General features: G+C 42.5%; 1 protein-coding gene across 1 annotated transcript in view; it reads left to right on the top strand.

Moving 5' to 3' along the window:
* The window catches only part of camk1da (calcium/calmodulin-dependent protein kinase 1Da), a 46,650-nt gene that overhangs the window by 2,869 nt on the left and 19,107 nt on the right, over positions 1-24,674 (top strand). Inside the window, exons 2-3 of the mRNA XM_054624712.1 lie at positions 19,423-19,554; positions 22,643-22,717. Coding sequence (XP_054480687.1) covers positions 19,423-19,554; positions 22,643-22,717 — 207 coding nt within the window. The remainder of the gene's footprint in view (positions 1-19,422; positions 19,555-22,642; positions 22,718-24,674) is intronic.

The raw sequence follows: 24,674 nt of genomic DNA, 5'->3' as shown, positions 1-24,674 counted from the left end.
CAATATTAGTTTATGCTGCCAGGTGTGTGTGTGTGTGTGTGTGTGTGTGTGTGTGTGTGTGTGTGGTTGCAGGCATGTACATGAGGCTCTCCTCGGTGTCTTATTACCCTCCCCTGGTGTGTATGCTGTGTGTGTGCCCCTGTTGCTCACTATTCAATAATTCAATAGGAACAGGAGGGTGTTCTTTGTGTGGGTGTGTGTGAGCCTCAGGTAGGCCACAGCTCTCAGCAGGAGGGGTCACGGTAAGAACAAACGAAAGAGACGGATAGAAGAAGTAGAGCGATGGCCTAAGAGAGTCAGAACATTTCAGCGTGTTCGCCACTCAACAAAGTGTTTGGATTAGCCTCATGTTCTAGACTCCGGGTCGAGGCTAGAGGTCAGGGACTAAGTGGACACAGGGGAAGGTTTTTTCTTCTTCAAGTGTGTACTTGTGAGTGAGTGGGATAGAGACATAAAGTAAAGTGGCAGCCGTGATGGCGGTGCATTGTGGGACGTCACTGTGCCATCTAGGGCACGCTGCCCTTAATTGCTGCTCCACTTCCCTGCTGCTGGCACTGTTCTCTCCACTGTTTTCTGGGACTTCAGAGACCCCCACCCCCCCCCACCCACCCCCCACCCATCCTCTCTCCCTTTATGTCTCCATATCTCTCCCTTTATGTCTGAAGCTCTGTCACACACCTCCCTGCTGTGTGTCCCTGTGTTAAACTTTCCTTCTTTTTTGGACAGCGTAGTGAGGACAGGATGCAGATTTGAAAAGTTTCCATTCTTTCATCCCTGTTTAAAATAGAGTCGTATAAATAGAACAAAAGATGATTGTTTGCAATGTGACAAAACCAACTTCATCAGTGGGCAGATAGCCCACGTTTCTAACAGCGTGTGTGCCACTGTGTGTGTGTGTGCGTGTGTGTGTGTGTGTGTGTGTGTGTGTGTGTGTGTGTGTGTGTGTGTGTGCCTATATGTGTGCTGTTGCACGTGCACAAAGACAAATTTGACCACTTTGTTGTGATATTTTAATACTCGCAGCATGTCGGCAGGCCTGTCCTCTGTTCATCCGTCCATCTGCTCTGTCCTCTCCTTTTTCTTCTCGCAGGCTGTGATTGGCCGTTGCCGCTGACGATGATGATCTTGTCGCTGTAATGTAGCAGTTGCTCTTGTTGTTCATGGCACTGGTGATGTCATCAGTCATTATGTCGGCGGGGATGGCTGATGTAGCTGAAATGATCTGCGTTGTTTGTTACTGTGATGAATCGCTGATGATGTTGTTGACATTGTTGATCCGGCTAATGTACTTCCAGTTTCTGTTACAATAACAAGATGCCGACAAGGTGTTGATGACATGGTTATTGTTTTTGATGGATGGGGAAGTGTGTTGTTGTTTTTTAATGCCAATAATGTTTTGCCTATATTATACTTCTTTGTTTGGATGTCGTCGTTGGCTCTGTTATGGCCGCTGTCGATAAACATATTGATAATGCTATTAATTCTTAGTTTTGTTGTTGATTATCATGGCATGTTGTTGATGCTGATGCTGTTTGTTGTGTTGAAATGAAGGAATATCTTTGGTTATCACAACTCTTTCATGAAATAATCTTCACTCAAGGTGCACTTACTCTTTGTTTTCCCAGCATCTTTCAACCTCATCCCAGAGTGAACATCAGCAGATGAAGTCTGCTCTGTTGTCATGGAAATGAATATGGATGTTGAATCACGTGATAACAGGTAGTAATCCACAACAACTGAGCCATCTCCGTGACAACTCGGCAAATGCCATCCACTGATGAAGACTGTGTGATGCGGTTGAAAGCTCTAAATGGAAAAAAAGCTTGAAATTAAGATTATTTGTATTCAAGGCCAAGAATGAATTTGTGATTAAATAGTACTCAACAAAGTAACCAAACATGGAAACATCCCGACAACAAATGCTGATGCAGAACTTAAAATCTGTGAGCAAAATGTGTATAATACCAATATGAATGATGGCACAAAGTACACAAATAAGACCAAGTGGTATAAACTAAATGGTAATACTGTAACACACACACACACACACACACACACACACACACACGCTGGGCAGAGAATTTAAAAGCAGCAGAATGGGGAAAGTCACCTTTTCCTCTTTGTACATGCTGCAAATAAAACACTAGCTTTAGCCAGCTGTCAGGACTTCCCTCATCACTAAATGGATTTAATGTGAAAGTGTGTGTGTGTGTGTGTGTGTGTGTGTGTGTGTGTGTGTGTGTGTGTGTGTGTGTGTGAGGGGGGAGGGGGAGGGTTAGCTTCCACCTCTCTGCACAGATTGACACATGTATCCAGACCTCTGAGTATTAATGATCATAAACTTTAGTCCATTATCGGATCAGCGCTCTATATTAAGCCTCTCGGCAAACCAGCATCCAGCTTATAACGTCCCCGAGCTGAAAGCCTGTTGTCTCCACGCCGCTCTGTCCGACAGCTGTGTGTCCCCTGGTTGTGTTGCCGCTCACGCATGTAAACGCGGTCAACATCTTCGGGAAAGAGGTGCGGAGAAAGTGTTTGGTAGAACACAAAATGTAGACGTTTAAAAGAAGAAAAATGACTTGGTTTAAAAAAAAAATACTGTTCCATTAGTTGCACATTAAAGAGACAGATTTTTTTGTGGCATTGCACATCAAAAACACTGGGGCAACTTGTCCTGGTATCGCGCTGTGATTTCATTTTTGTCAGTTATGAAAGTAAGACAAAATGCTGTTTCCTCGAGACCTATTAAAGGACAACTCAAGCGAAGATAGAGATGCCGTGCCGAGAACACTCAAAAGATATTTTCCTTAATTTCTTTTTTGCAATCGTCAGTTTGTTTCTCCTCACTGGAGGATTTGGTTTCAGGCCTGATTAAGCGATCGCAAAAGGGTCTCGACAACAACATCTGTTGCTGGAAAGGGAAATCAGGGCCACAGCCTGCTGGGGGACAAATGTTGCTTGTTAAGGTGAAGTTAGCGTTTGGTGGGATGACAATATTTTGGTGATCAAGGGTGACAGGGTGCCGCTGGGGGTCAGCAGACTAGCGGCGACGTGAGCAGTGTAGCTAATTGTCTTCCCGCTGGCATTTGACCTCTCAAAACATCATTCAAAGTCAACAGAAGATTTCTGTGGTACATTTGTTACTGCTCTCAGCATACACTGTAGGAGTAAGTGCTTGTTGTGCTGTCCTAAAGAAGAAATTGAACTTAGTTTCAAGTCTTAAGTATTTCTCTCTAACTAAATTTTGATGGCTATATTAAAGTTCAGAGAAAAACATCCCTTGGTATTATTAATTGAGAGTTTAACACTCTAGACCGTGCCTTCAGATTCTGCTTCAAATGATGATGAATCCTGATTGGTGCAAGGAAATACCATAGACAGTATATAAGAAGTGGACGTAGTCATTGTGACGTCACCCATTGGTTTGTGGACTGCTGTTTATGGAGACTGATGTTCAGCGATTTGACCGTCACTATTTTGTGTTACGGCTGTGAAATAGGCTTGTGAAATACTCAATCACATTTTTTTCCAGCTGAGCCCCGCCAAGCTCAAAGCTGTTGAAAGAGCGCAGACAAATGAACAAACACACTCACAGAAGTCCTTGACGTGAAACAAACCAAACCGTTTTTGACAGACAGTTGTGTGCTCATATAGCAGCCAGTTATTTGTAGTAAGAAGCCAAACTGAGAGAGGGCCTTTAAACATTTCTGATTGGTTGCTTTTTAGAAATGAATTTGCCAGTGAATCTGAGGACTCACACTGAGGTCATGTCTTCTGTATTGTCTCTAGGAACTTGGCTGACTGCTTCCAGACGGAATATAGTTTTATTCAAAGCTTCCAAACATTTATATGACATTAGAATCACTCACCATGTAGCCAGCACTGCTACAGAGCAGCCAAACGCCCTCAGTGGGCAAACCACAACAGTTATCAGCTATAGTGTCACAATGTATAACACATCTGGGTCTCCCGTCGACACTTCATTCTCAGAACTCCCATAATTAATTTCATCACACAGCAGAGGCAATGCGTCATATTCCAACGGCACAAATTGTTCGAAGCAGTAACCAGAAATGGTTTCATGTGCTGGATATATCCACTAAGAGAAAGGGAAGAAAGGGTCAATATTTTTTTCTGCTTCTTTTTTAAAAGAGCAGTAAACTCAACGGCTGTGACTGCTGACAGTTTTATTGTGCAACTACTACCTGAGCACAAAGGCAAGTCAGAAAGCAGCTTAGCGTGTTCTCCCTCGAGGCTCGGCTGCTCCTGACAGAGGCAGCGCAAAATATAACAAAATACCAGAGCGGAGGATGAGGAGGAGGAGGAGGAGGAGGAGGAGGAAGAAGAGATAACAGAGTGGAAATGAGGAATTGTAATGAAAAGCAACGAGGGCAGGGAATAGAAGCACATGGGAGCCAAAGGGGACGGCCTCGGGGGCCCCTTGGGACGTCCACTAAAGGATTTGTTGGAAGTCATCTCTCAGTCGGCCTTCATTTCCTTCCACCATCTGCCGTCACCAGAAACTCTGAAAGCTTTTGCTTCGAAAGAACAGCCCCATGTTCTTGTTTTGTGCTTTTTAGATTTCCCTCCAAACGCACCCTGGTTGCTCATCATGTAAAACGGATGGAAGAAGCAGATGAGTATGGTAATAATGAAGTAATGGCAGGTTGGCGCAGACTAGGGCCCACCTGAGAAACGTCATCCCAGCCAAGAGAGGATGTTCGGAATCCAGAGTGAATCATCAACCAGACTGCCTGGGTCTGTCTCTGCTCTCTCTCTCTCTCTCTCTCTCTCTCTGCTAGGCTTTGTCCTCAGCAGGAACTTGAAGCTCCGATCTCCCCTTTCTTCCTGATCGTCCCCTGCTAAGACTGCAACGAGCATCGGAACACGCTACACGGCTGCGATTGAATTTCAGAGCGAGGCGAGGAAACTTTGCGAAAAAGATGCTACATCCAGCCCAGTGATGTGGTGGTGAATAATAAAAAAAACGTGGGGTACTTTTACCCTACGGCGTTCACCATAGTACAATCTTTCAGCCATATCAACAGAACTTGATTATACATCTTGGAACCTTGTTTCGGTTTGATTTAACCATGACGTGTGTTAGTGTCCCCTGGTAGATGAGATTCAGACTGCCATCAGTAAACGGGCGTGTGTGGACATGCTTGGTTGTATTTGCGTGACTCTGTCTTGTGAGATGATGTCTGAGTGTTCTGTCGGCTCCAAATGGCAAATGTACTCACCATGTAGACTCAGTGTTCATCTGAATATGACATAAGCTTCTGACAAAGTCCTAGAACAAACAAAAACGGTTCCAAAGCTGACACAAGATGCTGTTCAGAAGTTGAAGAAGTGCTGTAGTGTTGTTGCAATCCTCTGGTTTTACAGATAGTTCTCTCTATCTCTCATCTGAAAGCTGAAGGTAGTCTGAGTCAATGTGGATGCTGTTCAGCCATTAAAACTTTTCTACTATGAGATTGTATTAAAGTGTTGTGAATAGACTTAAGCTAGCATTGCTCTTCAGAATTGCTAGCGTATGTTTGTTTACAAATCAGGAAAAGGTATGATCAACGATTTCTTGCTTGTAATCAGATGAAGTTTACCATTTAGTAAATATCTGCCATAGTTATGCTGTAAATTCTCAAATAGTGGGCGGTAAGGCTGCACAATATATCGTTTCAGCTTCGACATTGCACCGTGTGCTTGCACAATAGTCACATGTGCGATCGAAAATGTCCTCTGACTCAAGCTTCTTAAATGTGAATATTTTGGGGGATCTGTACTCCTCTATATGGCAGTCAACTGACTATATTTGAGTTGTGGACAAAGCAAGACATTTAAGGACCTTCCTGGGATTTAGAAAAAACACTGATTGCCTTTTTTCACCATTTTCTGACATTTTATAGACCAAATGACTCAATGATTATTCGAAAAAATAATCAACAGATAAATCAACAATGAAAATAATCATTAATTGCAGCCCTATACATGACCCGTGTTGAAACCTGTCTTCATATCAAGTTTTTATTCACCATTGCAACCTTACTGGGACCTTATCCTATAGCGATCAGACTGCTGAGATTAATTATAGCGTTCCAGCGTGTACCCAAATAACATTTTGGCCGTTGCCCATCAGATTGTGAATGATTGCTGCCGTTATGGGAAGCAGCGCCGCAGCAGCTCCACTGCGGGGCCAGCACACACTCCGTCTTCTGGACAGGTAATTTAGGGGCAGACTGCACGCACACAAACAAACACACGCATACACCCACAGAAAACACACACAAGCAGACGCTCAAAGAAGCACAGAAAGAAGCAGACACACAAACTTAAACACACAGGAATGAGCCAAGTCACACAAACACAACCAACACACACAGTGTCCTGACAATGTCAGTAAAACTCTCTACCACACACACACACACACACACACACACACACACACACTGAAGCACAGCAGATTTATGTAAATCCATTTTTTGTTTAAAACATACTAAAATGAACAGAGATACATAATGTTACTGTTAAATGGCACATACTCTTTCTGCTCTGGTAGGCTTAACAATTCACCGGAGTGACACACACACACACACACACACACACACACACACACACACACACACACACACACACACACACACACACACACACACACACACACACTCATCCGTACCTTGGAGGCTTTTTCTGTATTATAGCAGACCTACTTTCACTGAGTCCCACTACTGTACTTAGATCAGTGTGTGTGTATGTGTGTGTGTGGCTGTTTATCCGGCGCAGCTTGGCCCAGTTACTCTCACGTCGTCCTTGAGCAGAACACAATGATGCACATAAACCCAGATCCTGAAGTGCCAAAGTTTTAAAATGTCTTAAACTCTGTAACCAGCAGAGGTTGTGTTACAGTTGAGGTGTCATTTCTGTGCAAAGACAGCATCACTGTTTGTTCCCATCCAGCTGTGCGTGTTGGTATGGGTGGGAGAAAATGCTCTCTGCGTCATCAGTCTAGTCAGAGCAGTGCTGTGTAGCTATCAGTCATTTGTGTGATTGCCGCTTAAGCTCTGCATGCACGCAATAAACAGACCCACAGTACATGTAGTCATAGCTCCTCTGCAGATGTGTGTTTCAGTCTCAGTTTGTGTGATGTTAGTGTGATGACATCATCGTAAGAAATAGTCAAACCTCAACATTATGTCTTTTTCTTTTTCTCACCACCTGACCCGGCGGGAATCCCCCTGTCAGAAACTCATTATTCTGATGGAAATTATATCACTGCTACAGGTGATGTAATGTAAAAAACATTCCCTAGTGTAATTACATGTTTTAATGTAATTCTATATTTTTCTCCACAACCTTCTGGCGGCCCCCATTAATGATCTCTCAACCCACTTGGTGGTCGGTTTAGAATCAATATGCAGTAACCAGGTTACTGTTGGTATTTATAGGGGGGGGAAACAGCTAACAAAACCCACTCATCAGCACCTCTAAAACTGGCAACAGAAAAATGCAATATGTGCAAAAACCGGTGTAAAAAAGTCTACTTGTGACTTTATATGCCGGACTTCTTCTTAGCCTAGAGAAAGTGAATTCCTGGTTTCTCAGCTGGCTGCTTGACCCAAACACTGAATAGTTAGTGAAATAGTGGCACATAACCTCCCCGTAAAACCACAAAGTAACCAGGTGTCTTGTGAATGTACTAGCCTCACTTCATTGCTAATTTTCCATTCACATTTCATTCATGTAGCTGACAGCTACCCACAGTTATTCATAAAAGGCGTGCTTGCTCGGCTCTTGGTGGATGCCATTCACTCTCTGTAACCTCAAGGCCAGCCGCACCCTACAGCAGCCTTCTGCTGCTGTTTACACACATCCATGGTTATGTGGAACTTGTGCTATTATGACGTTATCAATGATTCAATGTAATTTGTCATCTATTAAAAGGATTAAGAGATTAAGGAGAGTAAGATGACGAAATGGTTGTTATGCCGTGCCGCAGTCCTGTTAGCACCTGTCCTTTCGTGTGTGACCGCCGCTGGGTGTGACAGAGGTATATTTGGTTATCTATGTGTGTGCATGTAAGACACAATGTAGAACTTCCGGAAAAGTGAATGCATATTTTCACCGCAGGGAAAAACAAGTTTGAGCATGTGAGCGCCAATAAAAAAAAGATAAAAAATAGCAGCCACATCACAACAGCGTGTTTAAATATTTGCACTAGGCTTGTTTCTATTGATACAACCTCAATAGAGGCCATTTTATCATGAATCTCTAAAGCAAACATGTAGGTCTCCATCATGGAGAAAGATTTGCTTGTTAATGACTGATTTCCATGTCTAACAGCCCGACTGGAAACAAAGAGGCACATCTAACAGCTTGTTGCCGTGAAGCTGTAGAGCCCTTCAGTAACCCTCTCGCTCGTGTTCTCGTTGAACAGTCTGTGATGGTTTGGTAGAGTGATGCCTCATTATAATTCCTTAAACAGATGCTGGTGCTTCAACCGGACCGAGCGGACGCCAGTCCCCTAATGCGCGAGTGACCTCAGCTTGACAAAATTAAAAGGATCAGCGTCTCCGTACATTTTGTTCTTTCTGGTTGTGGGTATTTATGGGACGTATTATTATTTTAAAGGACAAGATGACTGTGTCACTATACCGAAGGACGAGTCAGAGGAAGTGGACGTGTTGGCCCCCAGCCTCCGAAGCAGAGTCCACGCTGTGAGGATAGCAGGAATGGAAACATAATTCAAAAGGCAAACAGAGATGTTTACTCACAGCGTGTGATACATGTAGATAAAACTCAATAAATAATATACAGTGTTAATACCCTAGAAATAGAAAAACAACAGAACGTACATTGAACAGTTCTCCGTCAATATTTGACTAGTTCAGAAGCGAAAATGGCAATTGTTGTTAGTTGTTATGGCAACAACACAAGTCAGTGGGGCCGTAAAGATTTGACACAGCTCTGGCTAGTTAGCTAGGTGGCTTGTCCTTCTCCGGCTAATGAGGGGAAGGGACCTTGATGTTTGGCTCATTTTCTGTAACCAGTTAAGCATTAATAGCATGGAGGAATCAGCAAGCTAAATAGCGTGCTGCTGGCTAGTTAGCTAGCTTGCTAATTCCACCATGCTTTGTTGCTACACTGGTTACAGAAAAATAAGCCAGACAAAGTTTTCGCTCATCTTGCGCTGTTGTTGGATTGTTGGACTCTGGCTCCCTGTGCTTCTTAACATTACTACTCCACTGCAAGTAGTAATGCGTTACTGCAAAACCTCACCTCAGTCAGTCGCCGGCTTGCTCTAAGTTGATTTAGTTTATATGGTAGTTAAGGTTAGAGCCCGCTACTACTGTCGCAATGGTGCACATAAAAAGGGCCACCGCCCTGACCATCCTGCTACATTGATCTGAATGGGTATATCTGTTCTACTCCTATTCTATTTCAATGGGCAATACAGTCGTTTTTTCCCCTCTTCTGCGGCTTTTACATTACAGCTCAAAATATAAATTCATAATTGGTCTTTGCACTCGGGTGTCCCGGTCTCCTAAGGCCAAGCTAGATTTGGGTTAATACCAAGGTTACAATACAGTAAATATCAAGTGTGAAATTTAATTTATAGGTCAATACAGTATGGCCATGCAAGACAGCACACAAGACCACATTCCAAAAAATGTTGGAATAACTGGGATTAGCAACTGCAATGTATATGTTTAACCATTTAAAAAAATAAATGTTAATTTAACAAATTGTTTAACCCTACACTACTCATTCAACTAGCTGACATACACTAGCTCCATACATGTGACCCCTCCTCTCAGGCCGGATGTCATTAAAGAGTTTTGCTTCTCATCTCCTCACAAATCTATTTTACTCTCCTCATCAATACTTCCACACGCTCTTATTAGAGCTATGGATCTCCGTGGCCTTCAACATGTCAGGTCATGTCTTTTTTATCTCTTGCCTTTTAAAAAAACGAGGAGTGAGAAAATGCCTCCCCCACCCCCACCTCCTTCCTCTCTCTCTCTCTCTCTCTCTCTCTCTCTCTCTCTCTCTGTCTCTCTGTATGCCTCCATCACTCAGCATGGTTCTTGTTGTACCGACTGGGAGACTGCGGTGCGGTGCTGGCAGGTTTCATGTGGCTGTCACTGCAGTCAGCCTTGTACCTTTTGCCACATCTGATACTATTGCAGGCCATCAACCGTGTGTGAGTGTGTGTTTGTGTGGTTCGGGGAATCTCCAAGGTCACAGGACAGGAGATAAACCGCTGAGTCACCAACTGCTCCGTCGTTAAAACATCTTTTTTCGCTGCGGCGGTTTATTCTCTGCTGTTTCTATTGTAGATTACGGCCGTTCTTTTATGGTACATTTATATAAATAACGTTCACATGAAATCCAAAATTCATTGATATGACACCTCTCATCTATACACCATCAGCTAGCAGTACCACTATGGCGTTTAGCGTGCCATATTTAGCATTGACAGCCATGGAGTGTTGTTTCCATTTTTCTTTTTTTTTGTTCTTCGTCATTTTTGTCTTAAAAACATCCGCTGCCCTCACGATTCACTCCTTTCATGCTCTCACAACTCATTCTCCATTTACAAATGTGCACTTACAAATTTTGACTTTCAGATCGATCTCACACACACACACACACACACACACACACACACACACACACACACACACACACACACACACACACACACACACACACACACATATATCTTGCACAAATTACCATGAGCACACACACACAGTCTCTCGCTTCCACACATGGGATTACCCAGAGTCCAAGCACTTCCTCACACACACACACACACACACACACACACACACACACACACACACACACACACACACACACACACACACACACACACACAGGGGCTGAAGCTGTTACCATGGCGATTAATGTAAACAGAAGGGAAGTCTCCTGACAGCCCAGTAGTGGTCAGGGCTGTTGCTATGGCAAATCTATACCGCTCAGACTGTGTTTGTGTGTGCGCTTGGGTGTCCATGTGATGCGAATACACACAAAGCAGACAGGAAGCATCATCTTTCTTCTTCCACAGTGTGGTCGCTCTCCTTTTCACTTAATTATACACACACACACACACACACACACACACACACACACACACACACACACACACACACACACACACACACACACACATCTTATGCCACTCCTGAATTCGCATTCTCTTGTCTCAGGGGAGTCCAGTTCATCAGGCTTTGTAGCTTGTACGTTAGAAAAACAACTTTTCTGTTAAAGAATAATAAGCTGAAACCGGAAGATGAAACAAATCAGTTTAATCAGAATATTTTCAGATAATAAACAGTGAAGTAATACTGATATCACCAAAAAAGGCATTACCTTTTTCTGTGGAAGTTTGGCACCGGGGAATGTGAGACGTCGCAGTTCATGTCCAGATAACTATCTGTGTTTTCGTTTAATCTCTATTTTGGGTTCCTCAGAATTGTAGTTTTGTATCGTGTCCTGTATCTCAGAATACACACATGAGATTTCTGCATGTTTTGTTTTTGTTTTTTTTATCATTGGATGGTGACCTGAAGTAATCTCGCCCAGCATGCATTGGTTCAAGTTCCCTGTTAATGTTTAATTTTGTGCCACAGAGCTCTGTGTGCATGTCCCATCTGTCGTGGTATTGCTGGTGGAGATGAGCCCATTCTTCACACTCCTATGGACAGTGTGTTGATTTACAGTGTCTCCAGATTTTAGACCAAATTCTGATTCTGTTTTGTTAATTTTTTTTTCTTCTTAATTGCACAGAAGACTGTACAGGCATTTTCTCACAGTGCTCTCTCTCTCTCTCTCTCTCTTTCTCTCGCTCGGCTTCATCTTCTGCTGTCGGAGCCACGTTGAGAATACAGACTATAATTGGCACTTAATTGCTGCCGTGGCAACGGTGCTATTTAAGCCTACGCACTCCGCAACTAAGGCATATAGCGTGTGCACACAGTCACAAAAGGAAGAGGGAGGAAGACACACACAGGGAAGGAGGCTCTTAGCTCCATTCTCCTCATTTCACCCCGAGTGTTTTTTCTACGTGTAGAAACTGAGGTTCTGCTGAAAACTGTGTGTAGCAGCAGTGTTTACATTCCACCTGTCCTGTTATTCTGCTTCGATGCTTCTACACAGCAGCTGTAATAAAATCATTGCACATCCTGCCTTGCTGCCCGTTGCCATGGTGATTCCGATTTGCTGTGGTCCACCTGTGGGTCAGAACCCCACAACAGGTCCTGAGACAGTTTTGGAGGGTTATTAAGGTGACAAAACATTTGTACTCTGTGAAGTTAAATTTCTTGTTGCTGATCTCTTGATCTCGTTTGAATTTTAATCTAATGAAATAAACATGATCGTTTAGTCCAATATTATACCTCATCCCAAATAATCTTGTAGGTTATATTCAAAATATTAAAAAGAGGTTATTTAAAAACACATTGTTCTGAAAGTAGCTCTAGTGATTGATTGAAGCGAAAGGATAACACGCGTCTCATTACATTACAGTCATTTAGCAGACGCTTTTATCCAAAGCGACTTACAGTCAGTAGTATATTACATATCATTCACCCATTCACACACTGATGACAGGCTACCATGCAAGGTGCCACCATCAGACTCTAACTAACATTCATGCAACATCCAGTCCACACCGATGGCAAGCCTTCGGGAGCAACTTGGGGTTAAGTGTCTTGCCCAAGGACACATTGACTGCCGAAGCCGGGTATCGAACCACCGGCCCTATGATTGGAGAACTACCTTGCTCTCCACTACGCCACAGCCGCCCCGTCTCATGAATTCATTGTTCAAGCCAACGATGAATAAAAGATGCATGACGTCATTCACATTTGACTCAAGACCGTGCTTCAGTAGTGGGCTAGGTTACATCGCGTAAATGTTTCCATGGCAACCTGGCTTAAGTGAATCCTCATCCTTGTATCGCCACCAACTTCACCGGCCCCTCCGCGGCGTACAGAGACCTCTTCACACACACACACACACACACACACACACACACACACACACACTGGAGAAACACTCAGTGTGTAATAACGGACTGCGTTCACAGCCAGCGAGTCCTGAGCAGGTTCTTTTGAAACAAAACACGGAGTCTCCTGAATAAAGTTCCATTAAAACTAAAAGTCTCTTGTGATACAAGAAAGGACCTTTAATTACTAAGACGGTGGAGGATGACGTGTAACCAAAACTGAATTGTTAAAATTGTCAATTTTAACAATTCTTCATTCTTCAAAAAAAGTCTTCATGTGACGAGCAAGCATTCGCTACCTTGCAATTGACCCTGAATGAACCTGAAACAGAACAATCAACGCAACAATCTTTTCATTGGCATCGAGACAATGACACACAACTCAAGCAGATTACTTTGTATTCCAAGCACATGAAAATAATGGTGCATGTGCGTTAATGTGTGTGTGTGTGTGTGTGTGTGTGTGTGTGTGTGTGTGTGTGTGTGTGTGTGTGTGCACGTGTTCTGTTCAGTGATGACGGTAGTTCGGTGCTGTATAATTGTCCTTGCCCATGCTCTGTCATTATCAGGACTTTGGATGTGTGTGTGCGTGTGTGCGTGTGTGTGAGCACATTCAGAGGCAAGCGCTTCTGCTTTGATTAAACTGTTAATTATTGATTGGGCAGGAGCAGACCTACTGAGCTGACATTATCCCTCTCTGCATGTGTTATTGTGTGGGTGTGTGTGTGTGTGTGTGTGTGTGTGTGTGTGTGTGTGTGTGTGTGTGTGTGTGTGTGTGTGTGTGTGTGTGTGTGTGTGTGTGTGTGTGTGAGAGCCATATGTCATGAAGCTTACCTGTTCTTTCCCAGCTGCCTTCTTTTTTGTAACACTTTGTGTCATTTGGCTGCCTTTTTGTTGGTTAAATCAATGTTTTTTGAGGCTCTGCTTGATGACATTTTGATACCCAGCTGCATTTAGACTCCAGATCGATGGCATTAAAGCCAAAATTAAACTTAACTTAAAGATAATATGACTTCACAGTGATAGGAGCAGTGAAGAAAACCTCTGAAAACATTAGGACATCGTCCTCTGAACGCTGATAACAGGGAGTTAACACATTAGATTGTTCAGCGAGGGTGTTTGTGGTTGAGCAGCACCTGATTTCATGAGGGATGTGTTAACATTTTGCACTTAATACAATTACCGTGCGCAATTAATGCTATTTCGCAGCCTCAATTTATCAGTTCCACTACTCTACAAAAATTTTTTTTTTTGCATGTTATTGACATGAATTGGGGGGTTCTGCATTTTTTTCATACATAGCACAGAGCATCTCTGACCATTAGTACAGTCCCCAGAGATGATACAGCGGCAGGAGCATGTTTTCTTGCTGTTGAAGCAGAGTTGGATATGTACAGTTGGTGTTAAAGCGGGATCATTCAGCAATATTTGTTTTAACCACATCCCAGCTCATTTTGCTGCTGCATTGCATTCTGGTCCGTCCTTCTGCTATGACCATCTTCGCCTCTTCTATTATGGATTTCTTTGTGTATGGTTGTTTCATGATGGCCCTAAAAAGAAGTGCTCTTTGACACCAAAACCTAATGTTTCTGTATAAGATTTCTGTTTTTAGCAGTTTCCACCTTGGTTGCAGGTGGATTTATGCTTTCAGTAAAAACACAGAAGAATCTGATGACTGAACAACTTTTTATAATGTATTTTCAGCTCGACAGTGAGGAACACTGATGGCTGCTGTCAGTCTCCATGTTAAATGTGTCACTGTCACCTTGTCAGCCTATTCTAGTCTCTCCGTTCCTATCTCTGTCTTACACTGTGTGTGTGTGTGAGAAAGACTGTTTCCCTGTTGGATATGCACTTGATGGAGAAACACACACACATACACACACACACACACACACACACACACACAGTGTTGCTGCCAGTGCATTTCTTGCGCAGTGCACTGACACAGTTACACAGGTTTATACAGAAGGGAAATGCAATCATTGTTGCCGCAGGTAACGGCAAGCTGGGACTGCCAGTCAGTCAACCCCCAACACACACACACACACACACACACACACACACACACACACACACACACACACACACACACACACACACACACACACACACACTGGCCAGTTAGTGAACTCTGCAGCCAGATGTTATACAAGCTTCCATTCTCCAATCAAATGAGCCCCACAGGTCCTTTAGTGTGTGCATGTGTGTGTGTGTGTGTGTGTGTGTGTGTGTGTGTGTGTGTGTGTGTGTGTGTGTGTGTGTGTGTGTGTGTGTGTGTACAAGCAAATGCATTTAAGGTTGACAAACCTTGTGAATTGGACCATGTGGTGTTCCTGGAGTTGTGGCAGTGGTGGTGGTTTGTGTGTGTGTGTGTTTGTGAACCTGCGAGTAGCTTATTTATTCGGTATTCCATTCACATTTGCAGCTCACACACACACACACACACACACACACTCACTCTCTCTCTCTTTATCTCCCTCCCTCTCTCTCTACTGACCTTTTTCCTCATGTCAGTATAGCTCAGCTTCTCATTTTATTCACTTCTTCCCACCATTCAGACATAATATTCAGCATGAATGAACAGAGTGTGTATGTTTGTGTGTGTGTGTCATTGCAAATTATGTACAAATCTTTTTTCAGTGTTGATCGTCAACTTTTGCTTATACTGTAACCTGTTGTGATTATTGCTCTGAAAGCAGGATGGGTTCCAATCAGTGATGCAGTTTATGAGAGGCTCTTACAACAGGGCAACAACTTAAAGGTAGAAACAAAGTTAAGTGTCTTATTAAGGAGTTGAAAAGCTTCAATGCTACTTGAAATAGATGCCCCAAGTCTGTAGCACTCTACTGTAGAGATCAACACCATCTATTTTTACTAATTCAGAGAATAGAAATAGAAAAATTAAAGATTTGGTTTTAAGAACACATTTTCAAATTACATTTATTCAAATTTTCCGACGTTATTCTGTCATATTTGTTTGAGATTGTAGAATGTCAATCCCTTTTTTGTACACATTTTTTAAGATGGAAAAAACACAATACTAACCGTAGAGAATGGTTTAATTTTCAGATTTTCTGCATATCCCCTTACCAGTTTTACATTTGAGCGGTTTAATGGGAATGTCTGACCTGCAGCCATTTCACATGTTTCGCCTATTTGAGTAACGGGGGTGTTCTTAATTGACGTCTAGTTATAACTTAAGGATTTTCTTCCGTACTCGAAGCTTCACCTGTTGAATGTTGCCCTGCAAATCGACCCCACTGCACTGAAAGCGACAGAGGCCTGAGTGTCTGATTGAGTCACTTGTGAAACCGTTTGTCATAATTTACAATTTTTTGCATGGAGAGTTATTGGAAGAAGTTGTTGCAGGTAAACTTGTTCTAAAATCAGTTGTTTAAGGTTGGTCACATTTTTTCTAAGTCACTCTCTTTTTAGCTCTGTTTTTGGTCTCCACCACCTCCTGAGGAAAGTATCTGTCTGTTTAGCCACTAAATGCTCCACTATTTTTCTCAGATAGTCCCTGCTTTTGTTTGTCTGCTGTTTGGCCTTGACCAGGTAGTGTACAGTGTGCCTTTTTTTTTTACAGCTCTATGACTAAAAACAGCTGCCTGCTGCGGCCAAAAATAACACTGTTAGAGCAGTAAGACTGAAATAAAGTCATAAAGTTGTGCGCCACAAAACTAAAACAATGAGCTCAGAGGTGTCTGAATGCTCCTTAGAGTTGGGGGGAAGTGCACATACGTCCTTTTTAACTTTACATTGGATCCAAGGTTATTATATAGAGATGGACAATAGCGGCTTTTGACAGTTGTTCCTCTGATTCATTGTGGATTATCACTGAATTATTTTACACCTCCAATTAAAATCCTGGATCTACCAACAGAATCACAGCAGGTAGCATCAAAAGCAACTGTAGCTGCAATCAGCTGTGAAAATGTAATGCTACTGTGCGTCACCACTGGTGTGAGATGGAGCTAACCAGTTGTCTCTTGGGCATTGGAAGTGTTTGTACAGTAATTACACTAATGCAGAGTTTTTTACTGAGAAAGCAGGGGTTTTTGAAATTACAGATTAAGGCTGAGTTCACGTATCAAATGGGTAGAAGACACCCCCTTTATAGACACACACACACACACACACACACACACACACACACACACACAGGTCGGAGTGTGTGGCAGAGGGATTGAGAGGTAACAAGCATATGTATCCCTTTGTGGCTGTTTTTGTCAATGGACAATGGATGTTTGTTCGTGTGTGTACACCAATCTCTTTCTCTGTCTCTCTGTCTCTTCGGGTAATGAATGAAAAGCTTTGTGTGTATGTGTGTGTGTGTTTGTGTCTGTGTGTGTGTGTGTGTGCTCAACGAGGATGTATGTAAGCGAGGCAACAATGCAAACAGCACAGCCCACTTGTTTTGTCTGGTTTTGACGTCAGCAAAACCCACAGCAGCCGTTATCAGTGCGAGCAGGTGTCTGTTATGTGTGCGTGCAAGGCCAATTCGAGTGATCTGATTGGTTTACGACAGTCCACCTTGATCGCCTAGGGCAACCAGCAATATGATCACTTGTCACTGTAAAAGACGCGTGGAGCGTGAAAACCTGACTGCTTTGTAATATTTCCAAGAACAATTTTTATTGATAAACTATTTAAAAGATAAATGACACATTGTACACAAAAGGCAACAGATTAGAAAGCCTGAGGCTGGCAGTTCCGGGAGGCGGCCCTTTGAGCTAAATGTTAACTGTGGGCACCATTTTAGTTTGGTTGGTTATCATGCTAGCATTTGCTAACTAGCACTGGATGCAAAGTACAACTGGCGCTGATGGGAATATCATTATGCTATGTTCACAATACTAGCAACAAAGCGTCTAAACAGCCAAGCGTAGCCTGCTACATTGTTGTGTTGCACAAGCGTTCATTGACATAGTTATGTCATTAACTAGCACTGTGAACTGGCTAGCTGACAAAAATATGTTTTAGATGGAGCGGAACAGTGGTGGGCAAGAGAAGGGGGACTGGAAATGGTTAATCCAAACACATATGATTGGTTGACACTTCGCTGTTGAGGCCAGCTACAATTTTGTACTGATGAGCATCATGCAGAAGCAAGTGTCAGGCGTCAATTTGTACCTAAGGTGTTGGTGGAGAACAAAACAGAGCTAAAAGTCGAGTGAATATTAGACTTACATTCATTAGATGGCCACAAAGATGACTACAAATGAATGCTAATGTTGCTCCGTGTCTGCTGGATGTGTTGATAGGTAACTGTTTGCTACCGCGTTCAACACAAGAACTTTATAAAGTTGTTAAAGCAATTTCTGCTTTAATAGATGATACTGACTCAGCCAGCCTTATTTTCACAGTCAGGTTGTCCCAAGGCCTTGTTGCCCTGAATGCACAGTATCTGCCCCCCTTAGCTCTAAGCCTGGACTCCAGATCAGGGAAAAAGACGCTACATGCAAGCTCATATGAACTAAAAGGTCAGAAGTATATCACAGAGGCCAGGCCATGAAGCGCCTTAAAAGAGCCTCCTTGTGATCCTAAATTCGATGTTATTGTGCATTTATCGGGGGTGAGAACGTTATAAATCCGGATTTGTGTCGGCTGCAGGTTGCCTGAATGTTGCACAGGAAGAGACGACAGAGGAGGACGTGGCAGAGGGAGCGGAGAGAACAGAGAGATAAGGATAGAGAGATGTTTGTTTTCCCCTAATGCGACGTCAGTGAGGCTGATGGCAGATCGACACAGGAGTCAACGCACGGTTCAAGCAGATTAACTCTCAATAGGCTCATCTTCATTCATCGCCCCGCTTGTCACGGCGCACACACACATCCACAAAAAAAACACACACACTCACACAAGAACCAAGAGACGCTTTTGCCTATTATTGTTGCAGTGATTGTATTTGAGGAGCATGCATTTTTACGTTGCAAGAAAAGAACATTTTAAATTATTTTTTAACCGTAGGAGTCGTTCTAAGCTAATGAGTAAAACCATTGCCAATGTTACACTTGGTAGATCCAATTCCGTTTTCATTGCAGTGTAATTTTCCGCATGTTAAGATCAGATACCTGTACCTGCTGTCAATGAGATCTCAAAGGCAAAATAATTTTATTTAGGATGGAATAAGTGTTTATTTCCCCTTTTTTTTTTTGCTAGGTTTAATCTGGCAACAGTAATGGGACTGAAGATGGGGTAGAACATATGCAACCAATGAAATACCAGTGTTTAAAAGTCCACTCCACTGACCCAAGATGTTTTGTTAGCTCGAGCCCTAATCTTTGGGTTTGACCATTCTATTTTTGAATGTATTGTGAAAACCTGTTAGATGTGAAAACCAGTAGGACACCAGCATAAATTATCTGCTTGTGACCCGCGTGCCTTCCTGTTTTTAAATGTGTTCACAGAGGAGCGTTTTCCGAGGTGGTCCTGGCCCAGGAGAAGCTGACCGGCCGGATGTTTGCAGTGAAGTGCATCCCCAAGAAGGCTCTGAAGGGGAAGGAGAGCAGCATCGAGAACGAGATCGCCGTGCTGAGGAAGTGAGTGCCCTCAGACAAACACATATACACGGGGCTCACGTAAAGCCTCCTAATTCCTGGTTACCGGGGCAACTGTGCATCTCCTCTCTATTCCACACATCACAACCCCACCGCCCCCAGGTCACGATCCACAGCCCACCTACCACACATGCACGCATCACGACTGAAACGGCTGTTTGTCTGAGCACAAAACAGCTGCACAATATCAACCAGAATAATCCTGTGGTGAACTCTATTTGGATGCTGCTGTTTGAGTTTCAGTCAATTGGGATGAATCGTATCGACTTAATATGAATTCAAACAAGAAGAAGTTGGTCTGCCTGCCAGACTCTGCATTGAAATACATATTAAAAGAAACAAAAACAGTGACGAAAAATTCCTCAGCATCACAAAAACACACACAGTAAAAAAAGATTATATTTAGATATCCATGATTCAACCCATCAGGGCTAATTTACTGTATAAAAAGAGCCATGGCAGCTACTAACAAGCATGGGAGGCAAAGCGTACCCCTTTAGAAGAAAAAACTGAACATGTCTCCGTTTTAAGCATAAGCATGTGACCACATGATTACACAGAAAATGTCAAACTGCCGAGCTTCTGTGCGCTGTGACAATACAGATCTATTATTCTATTAGAGACAATAAATGTGTTCGTTCGGCTGCACTGGGTAACATTAGAGAAAATGAAAATTGCCTCTAGTAATAAAGGAGAGATGCGGACATTCGTCTCGACAAATGAGTGTCATTACTGGAAACAAATGAGAGCATAAGTGAGTACACTGGCAGTTTTTATCAGCCCGTACACTGTGAGACATCGGGTCGGCTTTGGAAGGGAAAGCTGATGGATGACTTTACACATTAGAACATTAAGTGGACGATGTTCTTCCTCAGCAAATAGAGACAACGCTTTCAGAGAATCTGGTGACCGGAGATGATGGAAAGACTCATGGAAAAAAATCAAGATTTCTTTGAGAAATTTAGCTTAAATTTGAAGGAACATAAAAACAACAATACCACCTGTATAACAGTAGGTGAACTGGCATCATCCTCATAGTTGACATTTCTTCTCGATTTACCATGGTACCAAAATTTACAGGGAGTGTCCCAGCCTGAGTGGTCGAATTACCTATCAGAAATCAAAACTAAAGAGATTGCAACAAATATTATCATTTAATTGATTACAGTTTATATTATGTATGCGATTCAAAGTATATATATACATAAATTATATATTATATATTATTATGATTATTATTATTGTTACTGTTATTATTGATATATAAAATGTATTATTGGATAATAATTATTTATTAATTGATTAATCGTTTGTTCAATGAAATATTTGAAGCATAGCCCCATACCAAAGGGTGATCGAAGTCAAATTGTTTATTTTTTATTTCAACAGGCCAAAATTAGGTATTCATTTCCGGTTATATAAAACAGAAAATAAGCAAATACTAATAAATAATTGTGAAGCTAAATTGAGAGAATGTTTGTCAATTTTACTTGATAAATGACTTCAAGCTGCTCAATGACGTCATTCTCTGCTCAGGGAGACCTTCCTCCACTATATCTTTACATTGCAAATAGTTTTTATGAAATAGAATAATTAATCAATTACAAAACAACTAATCGACTTATCATTTTAGCTTACTTATATGCTACATTTCAAAAGATAAATAAGTAAATAAAAATGCCAAAATCCATCTTTCAGTGGACAGCAGTTCCATCTCTGCATCAGTAATAGAGGACACATGCAGCAGAAACCCATGAATGAGAACAACTGGCAGTAGCATGAAGCCGGTTATGTATGGGAGCCATTACACTCTCTTCATTATCTCAGGCAGGGCTTCAACGCACACACACACACACACACACACACACACACACACACACACACACATAATCACCCCTTTTCAACCTGTACGCCTGTGTCTGTGTGTATGAGTCACGTCTCAGCTCTGCGGTTCATCGCCTGCCTGCCGTCGCAAAAGTTGCACGCTCCATAATAAGTGTCAGATACTCACCTGCGCACCTGCTGTGCATTCCTGTGTGTGCGTGTGTGTGTGTGTGTGTGTGAGAGAGAGAGTGAGAGAGAGAGATAGACCAGGGGGAATTACCTCTGTTCACAATGCAAAAGATGATTAACCCACACACCCACACACAAAATCAATCGTGTATCTACAAGGTATGAGGTGTTAGGATAACGAATGTACACCTACACACACACACACACTGGTACATTGACACACACACACACACACACACACACACACACACACACACACATAGAAAGATGGAAACACCCTCATCACAGAGCCGTAACCATGGAGAAACCAGAAGAGAACTGACAGAAAGGAGCAGAGAGATGAGGTGAAAATGAAAATGGTTTTGTGGTAAAATGGCCCTCTTTGATCAGAAGGTTTCTGGTTCGAGTCCCTGAAGAATTTGCGCTGGGAAGAATACTTTGTGCAAAAGTTCATCCTCGGCTTTATAATTTGTAGTTTTTGCAGAAACATGTAAATTCACAGGACACTTAGTATTCACAATTTACTGACTATTTCTCCAGAACTTTCAACTGAATACTCTTGCCGTTCTTGTGTACATACTGGCATTTCTCACATACACAAAATCCACATACAATGCAGATGGAACGCGGTACATGCTCAATTTTACAGAATACTTATTATGAATAGTATGTTAGTTTGTGCACATTTAAAGCACAGCCGTGGTCTTCTTCAGATGTCAACTGCTCAATCTCAACTCAAGGTCTAAGCGGTTCTGGAGCTTCCAATCATATCACATGATCTTCATCAGCAGATAAAGTTTGCTGACGACTGGGAAACAAATGAGTTAAATGAAAATCGTAATTTCCGTGGCAACTGGGCAAACCCTGCATGCAGACGAAGATCATGTAATGTGATCAAAAGCTCCAGAAAAGCTGAAGAAATCTGTTTACTGAAGTCTGGATTAAAAGGTCACTGGTAAAACCCCATTAGAGATTAGTTCTGTTCATGGGTTATTGAGTGACATCAGACGTGTTGCAGCTTTGAAATAAACACTGATGGTCCGTCTTTGCTTTGCAGGATCAAGCATGAGAACATCGTGGCACTGGAGGATATCTACGAGAGTCCTGACCACCTCTACCTGATCATGCAGCTGTGAGTCTAAGTTTTGTGTCTTTTATTTGGTGTTGTTTGTTGCTCTCTTACTTAAGCTTTTGGGACTGTTGATCAATATAGCCGATGAGAATACAGAATCCGAAATCATCAGCTCTATGCTTAAACTTAAAGGGACAAACCACTGATTTTACACATTGTGTTCAGCCTACGTGTCATAAGGAGTTCTACTCAGCCTGTAAAATCTGTTGTATAATTCATTTCTTCTGTGGCTTGCTTTGGACGGAACTGATGACCCTGATGATGTCAGCGGGGTTATCTCAATTTATTTTTCTTTCCAGTCTCTTTTTTGACATTTTATCCCTGTATTGATAAATCAACAGTAGAGAAATGCCGGGCGGGAATGACATGTGACAAAGGATGGTGCAGTTTATTGTCAGTGCCTTAAACTGCTAGGCCACCAGGAAATGGATTTTTAACGAAAAGCCTCAGATAAGAACTGGAGTTATGGGGTTTGGAAGAAGTGGGCTTTTAGGAGACAGGGATGCTCTAATGAAGGGGTCTTAAACTACCAGTCTAGGGATAAGATCCATCCCAAAAGACAATTTTATTTATTCAGTTTTAGCAAGTTGACCCTATCTATGCAACTTGTCAACATTTCCACTTAAGCTATGATCTCAAGCTTTTATTTAATTCCTAACACAAGAAACTCTTTTCTGAACCTAAAAGCTTGTTTCTCTGGAAGGAGGAATGTGACTGCATGCTGACTTATTTATCAGGAGAAAGTGGTGGTTCTCACTGCGTTCCTCTACTAAACCTGCAGAGCAGTATGACTCAGCATGAAAATATGCTATCTACCTGCATTTTGGGAAATGTAGGATTGATGACATTGTTGGACCCATGCTAGATTCTATACACAGACAAAAGTGTTTAATTTCAAGGTGAGTGATGACTAACATTAGTTTTAATGTGAAATGTACCAAAAATACAAACTTCTCTGTTATTGTGAGCTTTATTTTTGCTGATATTTCATTTTTTTTAAATAGGAACCTTAGAACTTTCCAGAGAAAACCACAAGAGCAATATCTCTGATGAATACATACATCTTAAAATTCAAATGTTCTTTTGAGACACTACATATTTATGAGACAGAAATTCATAATTCTCCATCTCTGTTTTTCTCACACTTTTAATCTTATTCTTCTGTCCGCCCACCAATCATCCCCCCCCCCCACACACACACACACACACACACACACACACAAACACACACATAATCACCCCTTTTCAACCTGTACGCCTGTGTCTGTGTGTATGAGTCACGTCTCAGCTCTGCGGTTCATCGCCTGCCTGCCGTCGCAAAAGTTGCACGCTCCATAATAAGTGTCAGATACTCACCTGCGCACCTGCTGTGCATTCCTGTGTGTGCGTGTGTGTGTGTGTGTGTGTGTGTGTGAGAGAGAGAGTGAGAGAGAGAGATAGACCAGGGGGAATTACCTCTGTTCACAATGCAAAAGATGATTAACCCACACACCCACACACAAAATCAATCGTGTATCTACAAGGTATGAGGTGTTAGGATAACGAATGTACACCTACACACACACACACACTGGTACATACACACACACTGGTACATACACATAGAAAGATGGAAACACCCTCATCATAGAGCCGTAACCATGGAGGAACCAGAAGAGAACTGACAGAAAGGAGCAAGCTTTTATTTACCCCCCCCACACACACACACACACACACACACACACACACTCTTCACTTCAATGATAACATCTCACACACAAACACACGCACAACCAGCCCACCGTCCTCCCACACACAAACGCAACACGGACTACGTCTGCAGAATCTCGGCTTTGATGGTCAGCTGTAGAGGGAAGGATAGCCTGTGGTTCACCCATGGGTGCCCCACTAACCTCCTCTGCAAGGTTACTGCCGCTTACATAAGAGGAGAAGTTGGTTAGGCAGTTTGGCACTTGTA

Source organism: Anoplopoma fimbria, chromosome 23, assembly GCF_027596085.1.
Source record: "Anoplopoma fimbria isolate UVic2021 breed Golden Eagle Sablefish chromosome 23, Afim_UVic_2022, whole genome shotgun sequence".
NCBI classification, from domain to species: domain Eukaryota; kingdom Metazoa; phylum Chordata; class Actinopteri; order Perciformes; family Anoplopomatidae; genus Anoplopoma; species Anoplopoma fimbria.
The sequence above is the reverse complement of the archived record's forward strand: the minus strand, read 5'-3'. Positions and strand labels throughout refer to the sequence as shown.